General features: G+C 37.3%; 4 protein-coding genes and 2 long non-coding RNA genes across 13 annotated transcripts; 2 read left to right on the plus strand and 4 right to left on the minus strand.

Moving 5' to 3' along the window:
- Positions 1–60: 60 nt before the first annotated feature.
- Positions 61–1912, minus strand: LOC103950159 (cancer-related nucleoside-triphosphatase). 2 transcript variants are annotated; one of them, XM_009361318.3, is made up of 6 exons: positions 1726–1912; positions 1541–1616; positions 1339–1429; positions 936–1020; positions 589–745; positions 61–272 (listed from the first exon to the last, which is right to left on the minus strand). In XM_009361318.3, exons 1-6 carry the CDS (start codon positions 1765–1767, stop codon positions 157–159), a joined length of 567 nt encoding a protein of 188 aa, XP_009359593.2. In that variant the 5' UTR covers positions 1768–1912; the 3' UTR covers positions 61–156. The 2 variants fall into 2 exon arrangements, with proteins under 2 accessions (XP_009359593.2, XP_009359592.2); XM_009361317.3 differs by having other exon boundaries at positions 1529–1616; positions 1726–1905.
- A 1053-nt stretch (positions 1913–2965) lies between these two features.
- LOC125467925 (high mobility group B protein 3-like) lies at positions 2966–4641 on the minus strand. The gene is made up of 8 exons (XM_048588126.1): positions 4519–4641; positions 4356–4403; positions 4111–4212; positions 3934–3991; positions 3748–3792; positions 3553–3633; positions 3365–3460; positions 2966–3247 (listed from the first exon to the last, which is right to left on the minus strand). The coding sequence occupies exons 2-8, from the start codon at positions 4394–4396 to the stop codon at positions 3227–3229; spliced, it is 444 nt and encodes a 147-aa protein (XP_048444083.1). The 5' UTR covers positions 4397–4403; positions 4519–4641; the 3' UTR covers positions 2966–3226.
- A 9122-nt stretch (positions 4642–13763) lies between these two features.
- Positions 13764–15457, minus strand: LOC125467912 (high mobility group B protein 3-like). The gene is made up of 8 exons (XM_009361316.3): positions 15300–15457; positions 15064–15119; positions 14852–14941; positions 14675–14732; positions 14518–14562; positions 14336–14416; positions 14157–14249; positions 13764–14036 (listed from the first exon to the last, which is right to left on the minus strand). The coding sequence occupies exons 2-8, from the start codon at positions 15105–15107 to the stop codon at positions 14016–14018; spliced, it is 432 nt and encodes a 143-aa protein (XP_009359591.2). The 5' UTR covers positions 15108–15119; positions 15300–15457; the 3' UTR covers positions 13764–14015.
- Positions 15458–18122: 2665 nt separating this feature from the next.
- LOC103950155 lies at positions 18123–20710 on the plus strand. 7 transcript variants are annotated; one of them, XR_007259818.1, is made up of 7 exons: positions 18123–18334; positions 18691–18767; positions 19110–19233; positions 19343–19424; positions 19560–19609; positions 19867–20336; positions 20567–20710. It is a non-coding gene; the product is annotated as an uncharacterized LOC103950155 (long non-coding RNA). The 7 variants fall into 7 exon arrangements; XR_007259817.1 differs by having other exon boundaries at positions 19162–19233; XR_007259819.1 differs by lacking the exon at positions 18123–18334 and adding an exon at positions 18420–18505.
- Positions 20711–20932: 222 nt separating this feature from the next.
- On the plus strand, positions 20933–21261 carry LOC125479111. Its single transcript, XR_007259820.1, has 2 exons — positions 20933–21074; positions 21216–21261. It is a non-coding gene; the product is annotated as an uncharacterized LOC125479111 (long non-coding RNA).
- LOC125479102 (ankyrin repeat-containing protein At5g02620-like) lies at positions 20973–22894 on the minus strand. The gene is made up of 3 exons (XM_048588135.1): positions 21956–22894; positions 21199–21722; positions 20973–21113 (listed from the first exon to the last, which is right to left on the minus strand). Exons 1-3 carry the CDS (start codon positions 22710–22712, stop codon positions 21015–21017), a joined length of 1380 nt encoding a protein of 459 aa, XP_048444092.1. The 5' UTR covers positions 22713–22894; the 3' UTR covers positions 20973–21014.
- Positions 22895–24891: the final 1997 nt, after the last annotated feature.

Raw genomic sequence — 24891 nt, forward strand, 5'->3', positions numbered from 1 at the left:
TACCGTCCTTCGAGTTCCATTTCTGATTATATGTTGGTAAAATAACAATATCATGCTGAATTTCGGAAAGAAGATATGCACAGTTGAGTATTTATTTTTGAAAATACCATATGAGCTCCTTCAAGTCTTACAATTGAGGATGATTAACGACCATAGTTATTGTTTCCTCAACAAAGCTACTAACTGGGAGTATATCTCTTCTTTAACAGTATCCCTGTTACTTTTGCTCAGCGTAAACATTGTTGCCCCCGGATGATTCTTCAACCTTGCAACTGCACAAGTTCAGAAACCCTAGTCATATACAGATTAATCACAAAAAACAGGATGGCATAAACCTAACATCAACTTCGCCATTCTCTATACGTAGTTTTGTTCGGTCACCAACTCCAACCCAGTGCAACAAGCAATAATTGGTGAAAAACACGCCTAAAAGGAAACTGATTTTCCACCTTGAATTTACTATGTTCGGATGAAAATCATACATATCATCATGATTCTAAAACTGTTAGAACATAAACCAAAATTAGAGCAATTGTGCAGCAGTGTAACAAGCCAAGCAAAATAATGGAATACTTGAGGAAAGTGCACCTGCAGGTATATCACGACCGAATTTTGGAATTGGGACCGTGGCCAAAAACGGGACATTGGACTCCAGAATCCTTAAAACACAAGGGAAGAACGATGAACTGAATAACTCCATCTTCCCAACTTCATCAACGATGAATAGATCAGTATCTTCTCTTACCTGATAACACATCACAAAAGGATGACACAATTCAAATAGTGAAATGCCATAGCCGCATGATGCTTGAAAACAATGCGACAAGAAAATAGTTTCACAAAATACCGCAAACGTGAAGGCCTAAAAGTTAAACTAAATTGTGTAGAGGGGGTGGCGAGAGTTGATCAGTAAGCAATGAAAAAAATCATCCCACCTGCAATTCAGGCAGTGCCAGTGACTCAAACGATGCAACATCGACTTTGTACTTCCACACAGTAGGCCATCTCAAAGACTCTGGGCTGACATACAAAAACATGTTTTAGGGTTTAATGCTATGTAGCTGAATAATATGAATGAATGTTTACTTAATTAGTATAGTAGAACCCCGAATATTGTTAATGTTAGCGAAAAACACTTATAAGAATCAAACTATGAAAAAACAAAAAGCGCTCGACTATCAACTGTTAATGTCCGGTGCAGTAACAGTCGGGCGCAATAAAAGTTGGGTCGATGGATTTCATCTTCAAAATGGTTTCTGAAGTGCTTTTTAACTAGGAAATGGAGTTATGGAAACTGAAGCAACAAACATTTAGAATGGATGAAATGAAAAGAAAGACCTGGAAATGGTGGTGGAGGAGAGGGGAGCTGTACGGCCGTCCAACGTGACCACCTGGAACCCCACTCTCTCACTTCCTTCTCTAACCTCACCTACACATTACAATTACAAAAATCTATATGATGTAAATAAATATGAAAAAACTGAAAATTAAGAGAGAGAGAGAGAGAGAGAGAGAGAGAGAGAGTTACTAGTGTAGAAACCCTGAATTTTTAAGTTTGGATATGATGCTTTTAGGGTTTCAAACACTCTCATTACCAAAGTGCTTTTGCCCACACCCTGCACCAGAAATCAACATCATCATCACCAACCGAAAGCACTTTTGAGAAAAGCATTGAATAAATAGAAATATGAAATCAAAATTTGACTGGAAATTGCTTTAGCTTACAGGAGGTCCGGTCACCAGCAAGCACTTTCCGGGGCCGGCCATCTCTAGCTACTCCTCCTCCCTCTTCCACTGTCGTTCGTTTCTATCCCCGCTCGATCAGCCTACGCGACTAAGTTTACAGAAAGAACGACAGGTCGTTGCGGAAGAGAGGGTACGGAGTTGATTTCATTACTGCTTTGGGCTGGCTGTGTCGGAGAGTTAAGGCCCGCCCAGGCCAGGCCTAAATAAGCCCAATAAACTTAAGCTTACCGAGGGGAATTATTATTTTTTTAACTTTTTAATCATAGAGTAATCATTATAATAAAATTTTATATTAAAACACACCGACAAAATCTGGAGGATTAATAAGTGCTTTGATTTGGGGATCTGGTTATGAAATCACGTGATCTGTTATCTTTTTTAGGATAATTTGGGGATTTAGTTAGGATCCAATGTTATTAAAAAAAATTAAAACAGAGGATCCAAATATATTTTTGTCGGTCATAAATGGAATCAAATACTTTATACGTTAATACTGATTTTTTTGGTTAATTATTTTCTCCATCTTATGATTTGCATAAAGTCGTCATATTTAATTATTTTCCTTTAATTGCGAGTCTTCTCATGTTGGTTGCATAACCTCACTTTCAAATCTCAAGCGCAAGTATCGTTTAAATTATCTAAAAGCGTTTTTAACACTTCCAAAGTGCATATCTACAAGCATGCCCATTCTTCTCACGACCAACGCCCATTGGTAAAAACTTTTGCAAGTGGTCATGTTAAAACTCACAGTAGCGAGACCAGCTTGTATAGAACAGGTTCACTGAAATCATTGCTCCCCTGCCATTGTAGGTCATGCCTCGTTCTATGGCACGAGCATACTATAAACGTAGCATCCCGTGCCAATGTCAATCTCTCCAAGAGAGTTTGATTGAGAGTGGAATACCACCATATTAACATCTCAATTGTCGTCCCCATTGGGAGAATTTCTCAACCCAATTGTTCCAACATCCAGAGGCAAAGTCAATCACCATCCCCAAGATAAAGTCAACACTACAAGAAGGGTAAACTCAAACACCAAAATCACCCCCATCACATACAACAAGATTGAACAACGACAAACATTCATACAACCCAAATCCCCAAATGTAGACTAAACAAATCATATTACCAAGTCATCAAGCATACTAATCAAGGCTTAAATGCTACTTAAACGAAAACCATACACTAAATTGCAGAATAAGCTATAAAACGAGTTATATAACGAAAGCAAACTGAAATTCATTGAACATAAGGAGGATCATTAAGTACAGAAACGACGACATTGGAATCGCGAGGAGAAAACAATCCTGAAACTGAATCCGATTTTTTTTTGTGTTTTCCTAAAAACTAATCCCTAAAACAAAAGGTAGAGAGCCAGCAACTTATCCATAGTGAAGAAAAAGTGCAGGCAAGCCCTTCAATTATCTTCTAAGCAACCCTACACATATCGCTTCTCCCCCTCCATTCGATTCCCTTTGCTCTACTCATCGTCGTCTTCCTCCTACAACACAGCCAACAGCCAACACAAACAATTAAGTTACTAATTCAACTACTGAACATGCGAAACAATGAAAAAAAACCACAACTGTGAACTCGATTAATCGAAAACACAACTGACCTCGCCGCTCTCGTCCTCGTCTTCATCATCATCATCATTTACCTCAGACTTGGACTTGTCAGACTCTTCTTCGTCAGCTTCATTAGGTCCATCAGCCTAATTCACATAAACAAACCAACAAAGTCTCACAAATATCCTCAACCCGATAACTAAACGAATTAAACGAAAGTCGGAACACGAGCGCTTACTAATTGCTTGTTGTATGCCTGAATGTTCTTGTTATACTCAACCTTCCTCTTATCTGCCTTGGCTTGATAGGGAGCTTTCTCCTGATTAATTCAAGGACAGAACAATCAAATCAATAAAATCCAACACCAAAATTGACCAAATAATTTCGTATTACTCACTAATCAAAGAAATTAAAACGATAATTGAACACTCACAGCATCTGACAACGATTTCCATTTCTCACCGCCAGCCTTACCGACCTGTTTGGTTTCGATTAAACAAAATTAAAATTAATTTGTATAAATTTAAACTCAAATTAATAAATTAATTAATCAAATCAACTAATCAGAGAGTAAAATCGAAGATCAAGCCCGTAGATCTGAGAAAGAGATTTGACTTACAGCAGCAACCGACTTGTTGTTTGGATGGTCTTTCTTGTACTTCTCTCTAAACTCCTCCCTATACAAGTACGAAATAAAAGTAAAATTCAGTAAAACAAATCTAAACAAAACAGATAGATAGAGAAAAAGTCAGATCTAGAAATTCAACGGAAGAGAGAGAAAGATAGTTGACCGTACATGAAGACGAAGAAGGCACTCGCAGGCCTCTTCGGCTTGTTCGGATCCTTTCCGGCTTTCTTCGCGGGCTTCTTGCTCGCTCCGGTACTCTTACTCTTCAACCTACCAAAATTAAAAAAAAAATCAACAAAAATTCAAACACACGAACAGAGCAAAAATCAAAGCACGTTACAACAAATCGAAGATCTCCGATCAAACCGATGCAATCGGAGAGTAATCTAAGCCTGATAGAGCAAAAAACTTACTTCGTATCGCGTTTGGGAGCAGCTGCTCTGGCTTTCCCCATGGCGAACCTGCAAACAGACAAAAAAACCGTAAAAAACCGGCGAGAACGAGCGAGAATCGTTCAGAAACGGTAAAAAACGGTGCGACTCAGACCGAGTCAGAGCGGCGGAGGCGCGAGTTTACCTAGGGTTTTCGAGAAGAAAAATAAGACGAAGACGCAGAGAGAGAAAGAGCTAATACGCCTTTGTTTTTTGTTAGGCGGTGCGTGTGTGCGAAGCTTGGGAGAGGAAAGAAGGGTAGGGGGATAAGAAGGAATTAGGAAGGGGCAATATTGAATTTCGACTAACCAAAAAAATTGAAGTTTTGGGTTTCGGCGGGATTTCAAAAATGTTTTGCCGCGTCAGCTATCCGTGCGCTATGCCTTCATTTGCTGTTGGACTCTCCCTTCTGTGCTTCCTTGTGTGCTTCTTCGCGAGCGAGGCGGCCACGTGGGAATGCACGTGATAGGGGTAGGGGTGAAATGACGGTTTTGGGGTTTGATTTTGTGCGTTGGTGTCTCTAGTGGTTGAGGTTGATCGAATCGGTAGAATAAAACGTGTTGTACGCAACAACTATATTGGTGTGGGATATTATTGAGGCGAGGGTAAATAAGGAAATTTGGTGGCTTGATATTTCTGGATTTTTTAATATTTTTTTAATTTAGAGATGGGCTGCAAACGATCCGGTTGAATCGAAAAATATTGTGCTGCTGATATTTGACTTTTTTATTCTTTTCGAACTCGAGCTAGGTTTGCCTAAGTTCTTACACGAGTCGAGCTCGAGCTTAAAAGTATCGAGTTCGATACCTAACTCAAGTTGTTTTAACCCATTTTTAATAATAAGTTGGTTAGATTGTGTAAAACGCTTTGCAATATCATGATATGGTTTTGGCTTAAAAGCTGATTACGATATTAAATCTTTTAAATAGTGTTCCATAATAATCATTAATCATCATATGTATAATCTAATGATATAGGGTTTAGTGTACACTACTACACAATTTAGTGTTAAATTTATAGCAATATTTTACTTCTTAAAATTTTTGAAGTAGATACTAGCACTGGAAACAATGAATAATCTGTTATAAATAGGTCAAAGTTAAAGAGATAACATTTACTAATGACAGGAACGAAGCAGGTGTAAAATATTACACTATAACTATAGCACAAGAGGATGACAAATAAAAGAGGTAGGAATAAATATTGATGTTATTGATTTTTCCTTTCTTACTCTGTGTCTTTTGATAGCGGTCGGAGTGCTCTATTTATAGAGCAACTCCGTACAAACATATTCTTACATTTTGAAATTTACAGAACATGACTTTGAAAATACAATCACCTTTATTTCCAAAATCTACATCACTTTGTGTGGGTATTGAAAAAACTTATGTGGGCATTCATTAAACTGCTAATGGTTTCAACATTGCCAATGTTTTCAACTGCTAATGTTTTCAACACTCCCCCTTGAATGCCCACATATCAACATTAGTTGTCTCGTTAAAACCTTGCTTGGAAAAACCCAGGGGGAAAAAACCATAGCGAAGGAAAAAGAGTACAACTTTACTTGGATTGTTATGCTTATGTTGCCTCGTTAAAACCTTGATAGGAAAAACCCAGTGGGAAAAACCTTAATCGAAGGACAAAGAGTACAACATGCATGTGTCATGGATGCTTCCCCTAATATATATCTCCCCATGATTTTGCATTTTCCAAATTTAGCTGTTTGGTAAGCCAACGTAATCCGATACTCTGCACTATCTTCTGAAACGTGCATTTTGGTAAAGATTTGGTGAACAAGTCTGCCAGATTTTCATTGGAACGGATTTGTCTGACTTCAATAACTTTAGCCTTCTGAAGCTCATGTGCATTGAAAAACTTTGGAGATATGTGTTTAGTCTTATCGCCCTTGATGAATACTTCCTTCATTTGGGCAACACAGGCTGCATTATCTTCATGAATGACAGTTGGAGTGTTTGTCTTTGAAGTTAGACCACATGAATTCCGAATATGATGGATCATTGATTTTAACCAAGAACATTCACAACTTGCTTCATGTAAAGCAAGTGTTTCTAAGTGATTTGAAGATGTAGCAACTAATGTTTGCTTTATTGAGCGCCATGAGATTGTTGTATCTCCATTCTTGAACACATATCCAGTTTGTGAGCGGGCTTTATACGGATCAGAGAGAAAACCAGCATCTGCATATCCAACAAGGACCTGATCATTTTGTGGATTTCTTTGAGTAGAAGAAACTCATGTTGGTTATCCCACGAAGGTATCGCAATACATTTTTTGACTCCCTTCCAATGACGAATTGTTGGAGCAGAGTTATACCTTGCTAATAGGTTGACTGAAAAAGTTATATCTGGTCTAGTACATTGTGCTAAATACAATAAAGCACATATTGCACTTAGATATGGTACTTCTAGACCACTGACCATTTTATCATCTTCTTTTGAACGGAATGGATATTTCTTAATATCCAAAGAACGAACGACCATTGGTGTGCTAAGTGGATAAGCCTTGTCCATACTAAATCGCTTCAGGATTTTTTCAATGTAAGATGATTGGTGGACCAAAATTCCACTATCACCATGTTTGATCTGCAGGCCGAGACAAAATTTTGTTTTTCCAAGGTCTTTCATTTCAAATTCGCTTTTCAAATATTTAGCAGTTTTATTGAGCTTTTCAAGGGTTCCAACTAGGTTCATATCATCAACATAAATTGCCACTATAGCAAATCCAGAGTTAGATTTCTTAATGAACACACAAGGGCAAATGACATTGTTGATATATCCTTCTTTAATGAAATACTCATTGAGATGATTATATCACATTCGTCCAGATTGTTTCAGCCCATACAATGATCACCTTAATTTGATTGAGAGCATACCTCGTGGTTTGTTAGTTATTTCAGCCAACTTAAGTCATTCTAGGACTTTCATATATATGTTAACATCTAATTCTCCATATAGATGAGCAGTGATGACATTCATAAGTTGCATGTCAAGTTTTTCTGAAACCACTAAACTATTAAGTAATGGAACATAATTGCGTCAATTACAGGAGAGTATGTCTCCCCATAATCAATTCTAGGTCTTTGCGAAAAACCTTGTGCAACGAGTCGTGCTTTATATCTTGCAATCTCGTTGTTCTCATTACGTTTCCTTGTGAATACCCATTTGTAACCCACGGGGTTTACACCAGGCGGGGTTTGGACTACTGGTCCAAAAACATTTTGCCTTTCCAAAGAATTTAATTATGTCTGGATTGCATCTTTCCATTTAGGGCAATCTTGTCGCTGTTTGCATTCATCAACATAGCGGGACTTAAGATCATCACTTAATATGATTTCAGTGGCTACCGCAAATGCGAACATATCGTCAATGATTATTTCATTATGATCCCACAATTCATTAGTACAAGCATAATTTATGGAGATTTCTTTGCTTTCATGTACCTCTGTTTCTTCAGGTACATATTTCTCATCAAAGACATTTTCTTTTTCTAAAAGTACAGAATCATGAATTATGGATGTGTCATTCATTTTTTCTTTTTGAATGATTTCATTTGGATTCAGTTGTGCCCTTGACTTTCTCTTTCGAGGGGTTGAATCGTTTGAACCTGGGAGTCTACCACGCTTCAGGCGTGCACCAGATGAATCATTTGCTGCCACTTTATTTTTTCCAACATGAACATCAATTCTTGTAGGTGCATTTGCAGCTAGTATATGTGATTTTGTCACTTTTATAGCATCATTAAATGCATCTGGCATTTGATTAGCAATACTTTGAAGATGAACGATCATTTTCACTTCATTTTCACATTGAATGCTACAAGGATCAAAATGAGATAAGGTGGGAACAACCCATATTAGCTTTTTCCGTTCTTCTGGAACGGTCTTTTCTCCCCCTAACGACGGGAAGACCGTCTCATCAAAGTGACAATCAGCAAAACGAGTTGTAAACATATCACTTGTAAAGGGTTCCAAATATCTAATGATAGATAGTGAATCAAAACCCATGTAAATTCCCAGTCTGCAATGAGGTCTCATTTTAGTTCGTTGTGGTGGTGTAATAGGTACATAAACAGCACAACCAAAAACTCGTAAATGTGAAACGTTTGGCTGATGCCCAAACACGAGTTGTACTGAGGAGTATTGGTGGTTGGCTATAGGTCTCAATCGAACCAATGATGCATCATGTAAGATGGTATGTCCCCATGCAAAAACTGGCAATTTTGTTTTCATGAGCAGAATGCAAGCTATTAATTGAAACCGCTTGATCAATGATTCTGCTAAACCATTTTGAGTATGGACATGAGGAATAGGGTGTTCAACATCAATGCCCAATGTCATGCAGTAACCATCAAAGGTTTAAGACGTAAATTTACCAGTGTTATCAAGTCAGATTGACTTAATGGGGTAATCTGAGAACTGTACTCGCAACTTAATTATCTGAGCAAGAAGTCTCTCAAAAGCTACATTCCGAGTAGATAAGAGACAAACATGTGACCATCGGGTAGATGCATCAACCAAAACCATAAAATATCGAAATGGTCCACAAGATGGTTGAATAGGCCCACAAATATCCCCTTGAATTCTTTGCAGAAATGATGGGGATTCAGCATCAACCTTTAGTTGTCATGGTCTAATTATCAACTTATCTTGAGAACAAGCCTTGCAAAAGTTATCATTTGAGATTGCAATGTTTCTGCTCAATAATGGATATCCATTAGAGTTGGTAATGATTCTACGCATTATGGTATATCCTAGGTGACCCAGACGGTCATGCCAAATCATGTAAACTTTTGATTCAATGAACTTCGGGTTCATGACAATATGTGATTCAACTGTCTTTATGTATGTATAATACAATTCACTCGACAAACCACGCAATGTCTCCAATATATGCTTCTGGGTATCATTGGAGGTAATGCATAGATACTCCACATTTTCTGTACTTTTCGTTTCAATGTGCTATCCATTTAAATGTATGTCTTTAAAACTTAACAATTTTCGAGTAGATCGAGTAATGTATAACATATTATGTATGGACAATATTGTTCCATTTGGTAACATAATCTAGGCTTTTCCTAAACCTTCAATCATATTTGATTGCCCTGATATTGTTGTTACCTTTACTTTTGTAAGCATCAATCTTGATGATCTCGAAGTATTGTATGTGTGGTTGTGCTGTCTGCAAGACAAATATCTCCGTTATTTCTCATGTTTTGAGAATGACCATAGTTTTTATCCATGTTCTCTGAGTAAAGGAATCATAGTTAAAAGCAAGTTATAATAGGAAATTTAAATGTTACTTTTATTGAATCTGAAATGCTAGTTTTAAACTGCAAGTTCAGTACATCAAACATAAACGTTTCAGTCGGACCAATAAACTTCATTCTCCTTTTCCACAATGAAGTCCGAGACATCTAGGTGGGTTGTGTTCAACTGCCTTGGTAAGTCATATACTGGATCAGGTATATCCATTGATTTCGCCTGTGGTCACATTCTCGTTTATGATTATTGCCACCAGAGGATGTGGCGTTCACTTCGAGGGAATGATCATTCACTTTTGGGAATGATGCAGATCTAGTAGGTCAGGAATGATGATTTTTCAGCAGAAGCTCATTGTTTTGTTCAGCAACCAAGAGCACAGAGATTAGCTAGTTATATTCAGTGAAACCTCGCGCTCTATATACTGTTACTGCAGGAGCACGTTAGATGACATGAAAGGTGCTGAAAGTCTTTTCTAGCATATCTTCCTCAGTGATGGTTTCCCACAAAGTTTCATCTTGGAGCTAATTCTGAACATCGCAGAATTGTACTCAACCACTGACTTGATATCTTGGATCCTTAGGTGAGTCCACTCATAATGAGCTCTTGGAAGAATCACCATTTTCTGATGATTGTATCTGTTTCTTAATTCTTCCAGAGAGCTAACAGATCTTTAACCATTAGGTACTCGCTTTTTAGTCCTTCATCAAGGTGATGACGGATAAAGATCATGGCGTTCGCTCGATCTTGAGAAGAAGCACTGTTCTCATTCTTGATTATTTCTGCAAGATTCCCTGCCTCCAAATGGATCTTGACATCCACTACCCAGGTAAGGTAGTTTTTCTCAGTAATGTACAGGGCAACAAAATCAAGTTTTGCAAAGTTCGCCATTTTCTTTTCTGAAAGAAAACTGAGATGTGTAAGAACTTGCAATAATATGTAATCTAGGGAATGTAGTGTTAGAACTTTTGGTTCTTACAAATTCTTCATTTTGATCTCCAAACCAAAATGATAAGCACTCGAAACTTCTGGCTTAAGATTTACATGATGAATGAGGAGGACGATTGTACCGCACCATTCTCATAACATAGGATGAGCGATTATTCTGCACCTCTCTAGTTGCAGGAAAATTGAAATATGCAGAGCAAGGTGGGCAATTATACCGTACCACCTAAAATTTGCAGTAAAATTAGATGTGCGGTCCAAGATAGGCAATGATACCGCACCATCTTGGATTGTAATAAGATTAAATTTGCAGTTTAAGATGGGCGATTGTACCACACGATCTTGGATTACAGTAAAATTAACATAAATAAACACTGGGTTAGTAATCAAGATCTACACCAAACAAGAAATCAAAGATAAATGTAACTGTTAGGTTAAGAACTAAAAGCAGACATGGTGCAAATAGTTCTTCGCGAGGGTATATCCAGCATTTGAGGCAGAGGAATAATATGAACAGTAAAATCCTTAGAGGAAACTTTTTTTTTTGTTCGACGAAAAGGAATGATTTCTTTCGGCGAAGAGAAATGAGAAATGATTATATTTAGAGAGTCATACTGATAACGTGTTATAAATAGGTCAAAGTTAGATAGATAACCTTTACTCGTGACAGGAGCGAAGCAGGTGTAAAATATTACACTGTAACTATAGCACAAGAGGATGACAAATAAAAGAGGCGGGAATAGATACTGATGTTATTGATCTTTCCTTTCTTACTATGTGTCTTTTGATAGCAGTCAGAGTGCTCTATTTATAGAGTAACTCCATACGAACATATTCTTACATTTTGAAATTTACAGCACATGACTTTGAAAATACGATCACCTTTATTTCCAAAGTCTACATCACTTTGTGTGGGTATTAAAAAAACTTATGTGGGCATTCATTAAACTGTCAACGGTTCAACATTGCCAATGTTTTCAATTGCTAATGTTTTCAACATAAACCGATAATTAGACTTTGGTTTTGCTTATTTTGTTGTATGATTTAGGGTTTTTTGAGCGGCAATTTGAAGTCCTTTCTAATTTTTCTTAATTGAGTTAGTTGGATATGAACCTCTAAATATGTATTCTACTAGAAACAAATATTATTAGGGAATTGTTATTGGCGCTCCAAAAATCTCATTATACGCTCCAAACTTTCTATATTTGGAAAGAAAAATACACTTGTGAGGAGTGTAGAATGAGATTTTTGGAGTGTCCATTAACACTTCCCTATTAGTATTCATAAAACAAATTTAATTAAGAAAATTGTTATTGGCACTCCAAAAATCTCATTTTGCACTCCAAAGTTTCTATAATTAGAAAGAAAAAAAATATACTTATGAGGAGTGTATAATTAAATTTTTAGAGTGCTAATAACATTTTCCTTAATTAAAACTAAGAATATATATATAGAGGAGCGTTCAAGTGATAACTAGTTAATATTTTAATATGGCACTAACAACTTGTTTGAGCCTGCTCCACAATGTAATTTCATGACCCGAATCGTACAAATTCTAGGTTATCCTACTAGATTATTTTTGCAAAAATTCATTCAGATTGAAAGTCATTTAGTCATTAAATTAATATTGTGAACATTTCATTTTTATCGACAACTCTATCATCGTTTCTTTGTCATGTCATAATTAAATAACTAAACTACTTCCGATTTCAATAAAATTTTGGAAGAATGATCTTTCCATGATAACCTAAAAAATGATTGGTTTAGATTATAAAAAAGATTGTATAGTGAGTCTACACTAGTATCCAGTTTGGTTTTAAAATACGTCGAGTTGTCTCATAAAAATTTTCAAGTTGCTCACGAGTTTTACAAACTGAACATACCAATACTCAAACTTGACTTATTAAATGGTATGGTCAAGCTGAAGCCATTGCATTTGGTACAGATGGAAAGGTGGGGCATGTTATAACATTGGACAAGAAACAACATACAACAAGAAATAATTTCTGCATTCTCATTGTTAAGTCAAACATTTAATAATAATATAATTAGTACGTCGTTTGATAAGTTAGTATTATCTGACAAACAAATTAGTTTGTTCGACTAAAACAAAAATCTTGCTATTTATTTCGTCGCTTGACGCACGTTGCCCAAAAATCTCCCAACATGGAGATTCTCATTATTAAGTCAAACGTTTAATAATAATATAGATAGTACATCGTTTGATTAGTCAGTATTATCCGACAGACAAATTAATTTGTTCAACTGAAACAAAACTCTTGCTATTTATTTCATGGATTTTGAGGTAGTATAAAATCGCAAAGGATCATCGTTAAGCCAATTTTCTTGTCATTATCGGTTAAACCTGGATTTTGAGGCTTCAATTAAAATAATAAACAATATAGTCAACTAATTTCATTGTGTTTTTCTCCAGTGAATTTGCAAATTTATAGGCAATACGTCATCGATACAACAACCAAAATCGATACCTTCCCAGAGACCAGCACTTGTACTCGGGCCAAGGAAGGCAGAATCCTTTTCCCGAAAATGAAAATTAATAAGTAGCAGCAGTTTTTAACACTCCAGGTCCCGAAATCCCGAAAATGAAACCAAATCTAGTCCCATCTTAAAATATGAAAAATTCTACTAACTTCGGTGCACTATATGTACCAAGAAATTTGGCCCTTAGATCGTAATTACGTAACCTAGTATCCAACAATAAAAAATCTCAGGATGACATTCATGCCATGCTAAAATACTGACAGGCGGAAAATCCCAAAAGCAATCCAAAGGAGCCAGTAGGAGAAAGTCAAAAGCGAAAGACACAGATTGAAGTCAAACCATCATCATCACATAAAACAAGATGCAGAGAACTGAGAAGAACGGTACAGAATCTTAAACCCAAAAGCAGACAAACCCATTCTCACTCCCAAGTATTTGGAAGCCTGAAACTAATTTAAGCCAGACAGTGGCCACAAAAACTAGAGAACTTTCCTAAACCACGATCAGTGGCCGCCGGTACTCCAAGCTAATCACACTTCTCTTACTAGCTCAAAATACGAACAACGTGATAACCATGTTCTAGGTAAGTTCATCTCTAAAGGTCATTCCCATTTCAAAATGCTCAAGGCAATTTAATCCGATCATATAATAAAAAGGATATTAACTAGAGCGAAATAGAAGTCATTTGAACATAAAAACGATCATTAAGTACAGAAACGATACGGGGAATCAGGTGGATGAGTCCCGAAACATTAACCCCTTGAGTTTTTCTTTTTCCTTCCCTAATCCTACAAATGTGGCTATCTTATCATCAGACACAGAGCTTTAGTCAGAAAATGCAGGTCATAAAATATCTTCTAACCAACAACCCTAACACAAATTGCTCCTCCTTCATTCCGATACCTGACTTTCCTTCTCTACTCGTCATCATCTTCTTCCTACAATTAACCCAAAACAACACAATTCAATCACAACAATCAACCCAATTCAATAAACTAATCACGAAACTAAGAAGAGACAGTCGACCAACACAACAACAAGAGCCAATTAGAACAAACCTCTCCGCTCTCATCATCATCTTCATCCTCGTTTTGCACCTCAGACTTGGACTTATCAGACTCTTCATCATCCGCTCCGTTACCTCCCTCAGCCTAATTTCACAATTAAGCAGCAATTCTCACAACACTACTCGAATCAATTAAACCGAAAACTCAGAAATCAAAACAAGGGCACTCACTATGCGCTTGTTGTAAGCATTCATGGTCTTGGTGTACTCAGCCTTCCTCTTGTCTGCCTTGGCAATGTAGGGAGCTTTCTCCTGAATAATTTATACAATTAAGCAACCAGTCAACGAACAGTTACGGAATATTCAAGCAATTCACAAATTGATAAACAAAATTTATTGGGAGAAATACTCACGGCCTCTGAAAGTGATTTCCATTTATCACCACCAGCTTTACCGACCTATTCAAATTTATCAAAAATCAGAATAAATATAATTTTGTAAAATTAAATAAAAAATTATTCAGCAAAACGAAGTTAAAAACACAGATCTGAGAAGATGAAATTCGCTTACAGTGGCAACGGATTTGTTATTAGGATGATCCTTCTTGAATTTCACTCTGAAATCCTCCCTACATAAATTTGAAAGAAAAATTCATACAAATATGATAAAAAATAAATAAATCACAGTAAGAAACGATCGATCTGAAGAAAGAGAGATAGGGAGAGAGAAATAGAGCGTTGAACGTACATGAAAACGAAGAAGGCACTCGCTGGCCTCTTAGGCTTGTTCGGATCCTTTGCAGCCTTCTTGCTAGCGCCAGCGCTTTTGGTCTTCAACCTAACAAAATAAAAAAATAACACAAAAAATCAACATAAATTCAAAATCGACTTTCACATCGAGATCTCCGATCAAATCGAAGAAAATTCACAGAAAAACGGAAAACGAAAACGGAAGCTCACTTCGCATCAGCTTTTTTGGGAGCAGCAGCTCTTGATTTCCCCATGTTCAGCTAAACCTGCACACAAAACCGCAAAAAAACCGATGAGAGTCGTTGAGAAACGGCAAACAATGATTAAAATCGTTCAGAAATGACAAAAAACGACGGGAATCGCTCGGAAGCGGCGAAAAACGACGTGTATCGTTCGGAATCGGCGGAAAACGAAGAGACTCGGTCCGAGTCGGGGGGCGAGCTTACCTTTGGTGAAGGGAGAGGATAAGGCGAGAGAGAGAACAATGAGAGGGATATGCCTCGGGGTCGTTTGCTTTGTTTGGTGCGGTGTGCGAGTGTGTAAAATTTGCCCCTCGGGTGTGAAGGGACAGGAAGGGAAGGCCCGTGGCGCAAAAATAAAAATGAAAAAAAAGGCGGAAAATTAAATTTTGATTTATTGGAAGGATTGAAGTCCGGGTTTGGGCGGGATTTCAAAATAATTGTGCCACGTCATGCATCCGCGTCATGGGGGTCGATTGGTTGGGGTGTATTTGCTTGGACCTCGCTTGTGCTTCCTTGTGTTTCTTTGTTCTATTTCCGCAGGCGGTACACTGGAAACCGGTGGGAAAAGGGCGAAATTACTGTTCGTTGGAGGATGTGTGCGTGGGTCATGGTTGGCACGTGCGGATATTATTGGCGAAATTACAAATTTGGGGTTTGGGCGCGTCTAGATGGTTGTTGGGGTTGGGGTAAAATTTGGTGCACGATACTTCTGAACTGCTTTGGGGGTAAATATGTCAATTGGTTTGCTAAAAACAATTTATATATTTTTTTCTTTTGAATTTTGGTTTTAACAAAAGATATTATCTAAACTAAAATGATTGAGGAGTAGGCGAGCTGGTTTGGTATTGATATGCTTTAAAAAAAATTGATTTTGCTATGCTGTGAGAATAAGCTCATTTTTGCTGATTCACGTTTTTAGAATTTTTTCACCCAAAACTATAAAAATAAGCTATTTTTAAGTGTTTACCAAACACATTTTTGAGCTCAGCTTTTTTTTATATCTACTTTTTATAAAAGCACCTCAGTACCAACCCAGTACTAAACATTACAATAATGTGCTTTAAATTTACATTTTGTTATAATTGAACATAAGATCTCTTACTTACAAGTGAAGAGGAATAACGATAAACCCTAGTACTAAATATTTTTTTTTTAATATATCAAATTTGATATAAAAATGTATTCAATTAGAATTTTTAGGAATTTTAATAAATAACTCTTTAGAATGATTATATGAAATATGTCAAGTTTACTCTCATATGTGGCACAAACATGATAATTTCCACAACAAACTACCGATGTTATGGGTATTCTCAGAGCAACTCCACCATTGCTAAAGCTCCCTATGGCTATTCACTATTTAATTCACCCCCAGTGAACAGTAACTACACGTAATGAACAGTACTACTACCCTTAATGAACGGTAACTGTTTTTTGCATATCCACCCCTACAATGAATAGCCCTGACAATAGGTAATAAAATATTAGTATTTTTTTAAATAATATAAATTTGTAATTTCGGATAGGATTTTTAATCGGTCTCGTTGTACCACTTTCTATTAAAAAATTAAATATTTAAAACAAAAACCAAAAAAACCACCCACACCCATATCCTTCTTCCCCTCCGCGTGGAAACTTCCCATCAACCCATGTCCCCTCCCCAACGCACCCAAACCTTCCTTCACCACCCCACCGCCACCTCTCTTCCTCCATCTTCACCATCCCACCCAGCTCAGCCTCCATCAACGGTCCCGATCTTCCCCACACTCTCTCTCTCTCTCTCTCTCTCTCTCTCCCCCCTAAAAAACAAATCCTAAATCGTGTGATCTGGGTGCACGAGTGGAAAGAGGGGGATCGCGAGTGCGTGGGGGCGAAGGTTATGTGGGGGTGCGGCAGCAGCTACGACGGAAGAAGGACTGGATCTCTACCATTTGTCTACGGGTGTATCATCAGCCTCGGCGACGAACTCCGACGAGAGCCGTTGAGTTTGAAGTCTGCTGGGTTTTACATTTTTTAATTATTTTTTTACATTTTTATTAATATTTTTTATTTTTATTAATTTTATATTGTGGTTGATGTCGCTCTGATGTCAGCCTTCTGTCACATTGCCTTCAGGCTCTCGGGCCGGACCTCTCCCTTGAGCCTCGAGCTCCCTCGCCAGCACATGCTGGACCACCTTACTCGGGCTATCTAGCCCTGTTTGAAAGCCAATCCATCAGGCTATTGCCCACGGTGGAACTGCTCTCATATTCCAACAACTAGAAAACTAAATGATCAAATTTGATACAACTAAAAATACAGCCAACAAAATTGAAATTTCGGCTTGAATACTATGTTTTACTTAATTTTACAACTATTTAGCTATTAGATTTAATTATCATAAATGTTCAAATCTCTTATTTTGAATCTCTGCCACTTATTTTCCTTATTATTTTTACGTAGAGTATTAACAGAAAATCAACTACAAGAACTAAAAACTCACGAATTTATCAGATATGGGCAAAATTGGGCTTTTTGCTTTTTTGGAACATTGTCGAACAATTCATCCCCAACACGCCCAATTAAATCGGGGTTACCCAATACCCAGCGCCAATGGAGTTTTAGGAGATGTATTTAATTAGGAATTGAAAAGATTTTAATGAATTTATAAATTAATGTATTTTTATGGAATTTAATTGATTTGTAAAGATTAAATTTTGATTCAGTTTCCTTAAAATCTCATGGGGAGATGAGAGATTTATAAATGCTTAAAATACAATGCAAAATCTCTCAAATTCTCTCAAATTTCTCAACTTTTTGAAATGATTTAAAATCAAATTTTAATTGAATACACCTGAAATGTTATAAATTTCTTTAAACTTCTTTAAAATTCTAATTAAATACATTATATTTATGAATTTTAATAAACTATCTTAAAATCCTAGTTAAATAAGCATTGAATTTGAAAGAATTATTTAAAATTTTAATTGAATACCCTTAAATTCATTAAAAGAACTAAAATCACCCAAATTCCCTATTGAATAGACTCTTGGACTTGGGTCTCTAGCAACTGACCCGGTAAAAAAATCCGAAATGAAGGTGGTGTTTCGTACGAAGCACCGGAGCAAGGGAAACAACCAGACATGGGAGAGGTAATAGAAACCCTACCGGAGCTCCGGAGCTCGTTAGCAGCTCCGATTGTATTCGTTATCGCCGTCGCTTTCGAATTCTTCTCCAGGTGGCTAGAGCAGTTAAAGAGGGTAATTTGCTCAACGATTTTTCACTTGCATTCAAACAATTTACCCGTAATTTGGTGCGAATTTAAGCTCTTAATCATTTGTTTGATGCTTTAACTGCAATTATTGTGAAATTAAAACTATATTTTGGGTTATTTTTTGTGTTGGCAGGGAGGAGGCAAGCTCCTTGTCGCAGTGAGTGATTTTTATTGGTCAATCATAATTTTCCCCAATTTTTCAAAATGGAATTTTATTTTTTTGGATTGGCAGAATTGTTTTGATGCTTGCAAGTTGCAGCTACGCATTGTTTTAGCTTTACAGTAGTTGGCGATAGTTTGGATTCTTAGCAGTTGTGTGATCTTCGTTTTGTTTGAATCCAGGCCGTCGACTTTTGCGCAAGCTGTAAAACTTCGGAGGATTGCAGCTGCTAAGGAGAAGGAACTTGCAAATTGCACTAGTTTGCAACTCTATCCTTCCAATTATATTTTTATACTGATAGTATATATAATTACATACCTGCATTCTTGAAACACATATACGTATCTATATGTCGTCGCAGAGGGTATTTATGTGCAACATCCTTGGATCGACGTTGCGTTTGTATGGTAACACATACACTTTACAGCTATGATGTTTTTAAGCGAAGGGTTGAATGGCTAATAAAGTTTATGCAGTTGTTCAATGCCATATTATTTCCATGTATTTACAACAACCATTTTTTACCATTAATTTATTTTATTTTCAATCATAAGATTCTTGTGTGGTTATTATGAGTTGATTGTACGTAATGGGTACTTAGGTAGCCTGACCCCCCAGGATGAAAGATTCTAACAGTAGTACCTGCCTTCCAGATCAAGAGTTACATGGCAAGGAGATAAAACTCTCATACGACGTGTAGTCTGAGAATTTTGTTCATCTTAAAGGTAGTTCTTAGTGTTTTAGATTTTGAGAGTCTTTATTAGCTTTTTCTGATAGAAAATAAATTATTTCTGAACAAGGGTTCTTAATAGATATATTTGGTTGTCCATTTAGGTCTTAACATATGTTGTGCTGGTTTGCTGGTTTTGGAGGGTTCCTGTTGCGTCCATATCGCAACAACTTGTGCAACCCTTTGGTAACGTGTTCTTGTTCTGAGTATACTGCCCGAGTCCCCTCTTCTTTCTGTTTGGCTATTTTTAGATTGAGCATTGAGACAGTAAAATCTATAAAATAATAGAAGTTCTGATTTGTATATCTTGTTGCTGTGCAGGGAAGGTGATATCATGGAGGGCTAGGGGAGTTGTAAACGAAAATGTTATGGTAAATAAAGTTGGGATTACTTTTGATTGTTAATTCTCATATCGTTTAGGTGCCATATTGTGTTCTTGTAAGCAACTAAATGATGTACACAACACTAGGTACACTGTTACTTTCGTGTGTTGAACGCTGCTGATGTTTGCATATTACTTATCTTGGGTCAGAAAGAACAGAGATGGTCTTTGATTTGCATGCGATATAAATCATCTTAAATAAAGTTTTGAACATTGCTTCTGATTCTGTCTTATGTGGTTCTGCAGGTAGGAATTATTCCTTGGTTGATATTATCTACCAGGGTTAGCAAGTTTGTACGTCGACTTGCGAAGTTCTAGAGGTTAGATGATTTCTGTCCTGTCAAGTTTTCATACACATGTTAACGTGGTTTTGTTTTGACTATTGCTTCACGATATCTTTAGTCATGAACTTAGGATTGTTACCTGCTCATTTAATTTGTATCAGTGATGTGCATTACTCTTTTGGTTGTCTGTGTAAATTGAGTTTATTGTTTATCCTAAAAAACTAACCTCTTGAAAACCCATTCCTCGAAGTTACTTATTAAAATCCAGCAAAATAATGTAATGCTTTTTGTGTTTGGTAATCAAATGCCTATGCGATCACTGGCTACCATGCCCATGATGGAATTAAGAGTGGATCCAAGAGAAAATGAAGAAATATGATACTTGGAGCTCAAGACTTCAATGCGAACTCAAACTCACAAACGAGAAGAAAGGTACGACAAATATTATTTATTCTCTAGTACAAGTGACCCTGAACGCTCTTAAGTAATTGAGCGCTGTGCCAGTTTTGTTCATATCGCATTGAAAGTATGATGCGGGTAATCCCGTGGTAATATGCATCTCATGTACTTGAATAAAAAAGAACGAGGAAATTTATGCCGGAACATTATTCTTGGCACATCTAATAGTAGTATCTTGACGACCGGAATATTCATGGATTTAGCTAAGGCAAAGAAGAAAAGGACATCCTAGCACACAAGTAGCGACGGCAAGTCCTGGCGAACGACCACTCAGTACCACATATGTGCCGGTAATGAATGCAACCACCATTGCCATTAAGGCGAACAATGTAAAGGATAATGCATTGTGGAAATTTTTCTGCAATTTTCCGCTCAGACTTGTGTAATTCCTGCAAAAAAGGAGCACCATGACAGAACAACTAGACATAGCCATGGCTATTGTATTTGTTATCACAAAAGCTTTGAAAGCTGCATTTCTGGATAGAACTGCGAAGCCCTGGTCTGGTCCTTTTTCGGCTTGATAACCACCAGGCATGGTGAAACCAGCTGCGAACGTTACAGTTGCTATAAGTGTAGCCACAACCAGATGGGAGTCTCTTCCTTCCTTCACTTCGATGCCAACACCTCTGTTTTTCTCTACTTGGCTGCCGCCTATGTTATCCTCGACTGTGCTGCTGCCACCATCCTTGTTGCTTGAAATCCGATGACCTGGTATGGCACCATCTCTTTCAATGTGCTTTGAAGATATATCTGCAACACATAGTTGTAATGTTGTATTGGTAAACAAAGGATCTTAACCACTCATATCACAAGGGGAATGATGTACTTTACATACTTGTTGTTCTGAATAAGGCAAAGCTTGAACGATGTTAAGAGCGTTGAGATTTTCCTTGTTGAATGTCATCTTATCAACCCTAGCATCACGTATGAACCCAGCGTTGTTGTACCAAGCGTAAGCCATAAGATGGAGGGGTGTGTTCCCGTCTTCGTCTTTGCCATTCAAAAGGACGTTGCTAAGCCATGGATCTTGTCTCACAAGTTGCTCTACTTGATGATGACGCTTCTTACTGCAAAAGTGAAGAGCGTTGCGACGGCGCCTGTCCACCAGTTCGCAACAATCAGGGCAACAAGCAATAAGCTCTTTCATTACGTCTGCATGGCCTCCGAGTGCTGCAACGTGAAGAGGTGTAACCTTCTCATTGTCACCGATGTAGGCGGCGGATTTATCAGCTGCTAGTAAGGACTTCACAATTGAAGTGTGACCCATGGATGCAGCGTAGTGTAGCGGAGTCCATCCCTTTTCGTCTACTTCTTTCGTCAAAGCCTTTTCAGTGTACTTCAACAATTCGTTCGTCATTTCTTGAAGATAAAACCACCAAAAGATACAATTAGATTAAAGAAATAGCAGTTTGTTATTGACTCACCAAATTTTTTGCTTATAATTGAATCCGTTTTATTCTAATTTACTATAAAAAGATCATATATGAAAAAATTAATAAATTATGAGATCGTTAGGTCATCATACTATATAAAAATAAAGGATCGGAAACAGTAAAAATATGTCTATCTCCATATTATATATGTATAGGTACCTATGCCATTGATTGTGACTGCAGCATGCAAAGCTGTTCTGCCATTAGGGCCTTTGTAAACGGGATTTTTGCAAGTCATCATCATCTTATAAACTAAATCACAATATCCCCTCTCGACAGCCATGTAAATTGGAGTCTCGCCATCACCATTAGCGGTGTACAGACACTCTGGATCATCTCTTGTCAATATCTCCACCACTGCAAAGTGATTAAATCGAACCGCCTCGTGCAAGGCCGTGTCCTTGCCGTTGTTGGTTGCCCTTATGAGCATCTTCCATGCTTCTTCCGATAACACCCCTTTCTCGAGGTCGTCTTGACGAGCTTTTGCAGCTCGGATTAGAGCTCCAACTATTCCAGCACGCCCGTGTCTCGCGGCAATGTGTAACGCAGTCTCACCACTCTCATTCTGCTGCAACAGCAGTGCTGGACAAGTTTTAAGGATATCCTCCACGATGTTGGTTGACTCGAGTACTTGTTTCTCGGATTCGTTGAACGTTGGGCTGCTTGAGCACGCTATGTAAATATGGAGCACTGTGTTTTTCGTTGCAGTGAGTTTTAGGTCAAGATGCTCTCCGTGTTCCCTTAGGGCATCGACGTTGCCTTGTTTCGCAGCGTTGAAAACATCCAGATCTATGCCCTTTGTAGGTTCCTCCTTGGTCTGATCTGCTAGCTGAGTAGCCTGGCAATCGACACCAGGGGATGCTAATGGTAATGCAGCAGCACTCTCAATCTGACCAGTCGAATTGGAGGTATCCATTCTGATTTTTCTTTACACGTACTTGGACAAACTGAGCCTTTGGCCTGCCTTTGCAAGTATCCGAAGTTGCTTGCAATCTTTGAGAGGATGGATCATCTCCATCAACATCTTCCGAAGAGCTTTATTAATCAAATCCAGTTTCCAACGTTGACTTTTAGGGATAGCAATTTCGTCGAGGTTCCATTTCGTATATTTAAATATGAATTTTTTTTTTGTGTGTGTGTTATATTTACAAGTTGGTAATTAATATAGTTTTATTGTATAAATCAAGATGGCATTTCTTAATTCACGGCCCGTTTGGTGGGCAGCATAATATATGTTATTTCTAATTAAACTAGCATTTGCCTACATACTTTGTGTGTATGAACATATTTTTTTAGAAAATGAGAATGAGAGAGGGAGAGAGAGAACCGTGGGGGGGGGGGAGTTGGAGGTTTTTGTTTTTGGGTTTTTTTATTTTAATATTGGAGGTATTTTAACATCACCTGTAGGTGAGGTTTCAATAAAAAACAATAAAATTTGGACTTATGAAATTACATTATTGGCCATCATTTTTTTGTGTGATAGAAGACTGAGTAGTATTTTCACCCTCTTTTAGTTGATTAAGAGAGTTTTATTAATTAATAGATATTGGACTTGTAGCCGAGCCAATGTTTGGTGAGAAAAATTGTAATATCGACTAAATTGGCTACAAATTCAAAATAAGAGAAAATATTATAGGTTAACCCAACTACATACATGGATTATGTAACTCATTCCTACCAATCCAATCCAATTCTAAAGTTCAATCTCAAGCAGTCCACCAAACAGCTGGCTGATGACTCTGTCAAGTGTGTGAAGTAAGGATCACCAACTCACCACGAAAGGTGAATAAAAGAAGTCGCAAGTGGGAGACTAAAACTATCAATACCAGTTACCACCACACAGCCGTGTAAAAGCATATGCAGCAGCCATATAAGAGAGGAAGAAGTAGACGAGTCTCCTCCCATGTGGTGCGAGAAAAGTCTACCCCAAACAAATCATGTAAAACAAATAAGGTCAGGATCTTTCCGAGAGGAAGCCAACCTCTGACTTCGTCGTATTTGTGCGCTAGAGAGTATTGAGAGGTAATAATGTTATTTATATTATGTTTTTGTATCATATTTTTGTACTATCTTAAGTGATATCTGATGTGGACATCTACATCATTTGAATTAATCAAATTTTAAATTTAGTTCATTATTTAATAAATTAATAATTAAGAAAAAATAGTTAATTAAATGATAATTGTGGTATACGAGGAGTCTTTCTCATTTATTTCCTTGGGTTTTGCAACTTTTTCAAATGATGTGACTGTCCACGTCAGATGCCACCTAAGGTGGTATAGAAATATGGTACAAAACATGGTATGAATATCATTACTCGTATTGAGAGAGAAATATAAGAGTGTCTGGCCCAGTGGCAGAGCCAGCATGGGGTCATTGGTTGTTCATGACCCCAACAACTTTAAAACCTGATATATATTTGCATGTGTATTTTATTTGACCTTGTAAACAGCTAGGGCAAACTAAATTACAACCGCATTCTCCTACTTGTTCCTCTATTTTTTTCTATCTTGTCTTCCTTTTCTCTCTTATTGTGTTCGACTCTGTTGTGTGCACGAAATGCTCGAATGAAATGTGTCAGTTGACAAGCTTTTGTAGTCTTCAACATTACTCTACAGTTTCTTGTAGTCAACTTTGACAAGCCTCTACGTATCATAGTAATTGTTGACATATGTTGGCATAAGCCTTAAGCAGATGTTGGCAATAATTGGCGTATTTTTACTAGGTGCTCAATGAAATAGTACATTGCAGTTTTTTTTTTTTTTGGTCGAAATCATGACTCCATTATTTGAAAATCTTGGTTACAACATTGGTTGGGGGCCTTTATATCAAAACCTTGAATGGAACTTAGAACCAATAAAGCTTATGTCTTTACATCTTTACTAGGTGCTCAACGAAATGGTCTAGTGCAGTTTTATTTGTCGAAATCATGATCCCATTATTTAAAAATCCTGGTTATGCCACTGGTCTGGCCTAGAACCTTTTCAATAGGTGGAAATACGGGTCCAATACACTAAACATCATAATATAATTGGTACAAAACTTGGTGTATTGGGCTGTGATTCTGATACACTGAAAATCTCTCTTTTCCAACA

This window comes from the organism of the source record quoted next, unplaced genomic scaffold (assembly GCF_019419815.1).
Source record: "Pyrus x bretschneideri cultivar Hongxiangsu unplaced genomic scaffold, Pyrus_bretschneideri_v1 Contig1, whole genome shotgun sequence".
NCBI classification, from domain to species: domain Eukaryota; kingdom Viridiplantae; phylum Streptophyta; class Magnoliopsida; order Rosales; family Rosaceae; genus Pyrus; species Pyrus x bretschneideri.

What these genes read in the sequence shown, in the direction of transcription:
- LOC103950159 (XM_009361317.3), bottom strand. Translation starts at nt 1,767, where the DNA reads ATGGCCGGCCCCGGAAAGTGCTTGCTGGTGACCGGACCTCCT. An exon ending in TGCTGGTGACCGGACCTCCT is followed by an intron (nt 1,617 to 1,725) that starts GTAAGCTAAAGC and finishes TTTCTGGTGCAG; the next exon opens with GGTGTGGGCAAAAGCACTTT. An exon ending in TCCTCCACCACCATTTCCAG is followed by an intron (nt 1,021 to 1,338) that starts GTCTTTCTTTTC and finishes TTTGTATGTCAG; the next exon opens with CCCAGAGTCTTTGAGATGGC.
- LOC125467925 (XM_048588126.1), bottom strand. Translation starts at nt 4,396, where the DNA reads ATGGGGAAAGCCAGAGCAGCTGCTCCCAAACGCGATACGAA. An exon ending in GCTCCCAAACGCGATACGAA is followed by an intron (nt 4,213 to 4,355) that starts GTAAGTTTTTTG and finishes TAATTTTGGTAG; the next exon opens with GTTGAAGAGTAAGAGTACCG. An exon ending in ACAACAAGTCGGTTGCTGCT is followed by an intron (nt 3,793 to 3,933) that starts GTAAGTCAAATC and finishes GAAACCAAACAG; the next exon opens with GTCGGTAAGGCTGGCGGTGA.
- LOC125467912 (XM_009361316.3), bottom strand. Translation starts at nt 15,107, where the DNA reads ATGGGGAAATCAAGAGCTGCTGCTCCCAAAAAAGCTGATGCGAA. An exon ending in ATAACAAATCCGTTGCCACT is followed by an intron (nt 14,563 to 14,674) that starts GTAAGCGAATTT and finishes AAATTTGAATAG; the next exon opens with GTCGGTAAAGCTGGTGGTGA. An exon ending in ATGATGATGAGAGCGGAGAG is followed by an intron (nt 14,037 to 14,156) that starts GTTTGTTCTAAT and finishes GGTTAATTGTAG; the next exon opens with GAAGAAGATGATGACGAGTA.
- LOC125479102 (XM_048588135.1), bottom strand. Translation starts at nt 22,712, where the DNA reads ATGGATACCTCCAATTCGACTGGTCAGATTGAGAGTGCTGCTGCATTA. An exon ending in AGTCACAATCAATGGCATAG is followed by an intron (nt 21,723 to 21,955) that starts GTACCTATACAT and finishes TTTATCTTCAAG; the next exon opens with AAATGACGAACGAATTGTTG. An exon ending in TGCCTTATTCAGAACAACAA is followed by an intron (nt 21,114 to 21,198) that starts GTATGTAAAGTA and finishes TATGTGTTGCAG; the next exon opens with ATATATCTTCAAAGCACATT.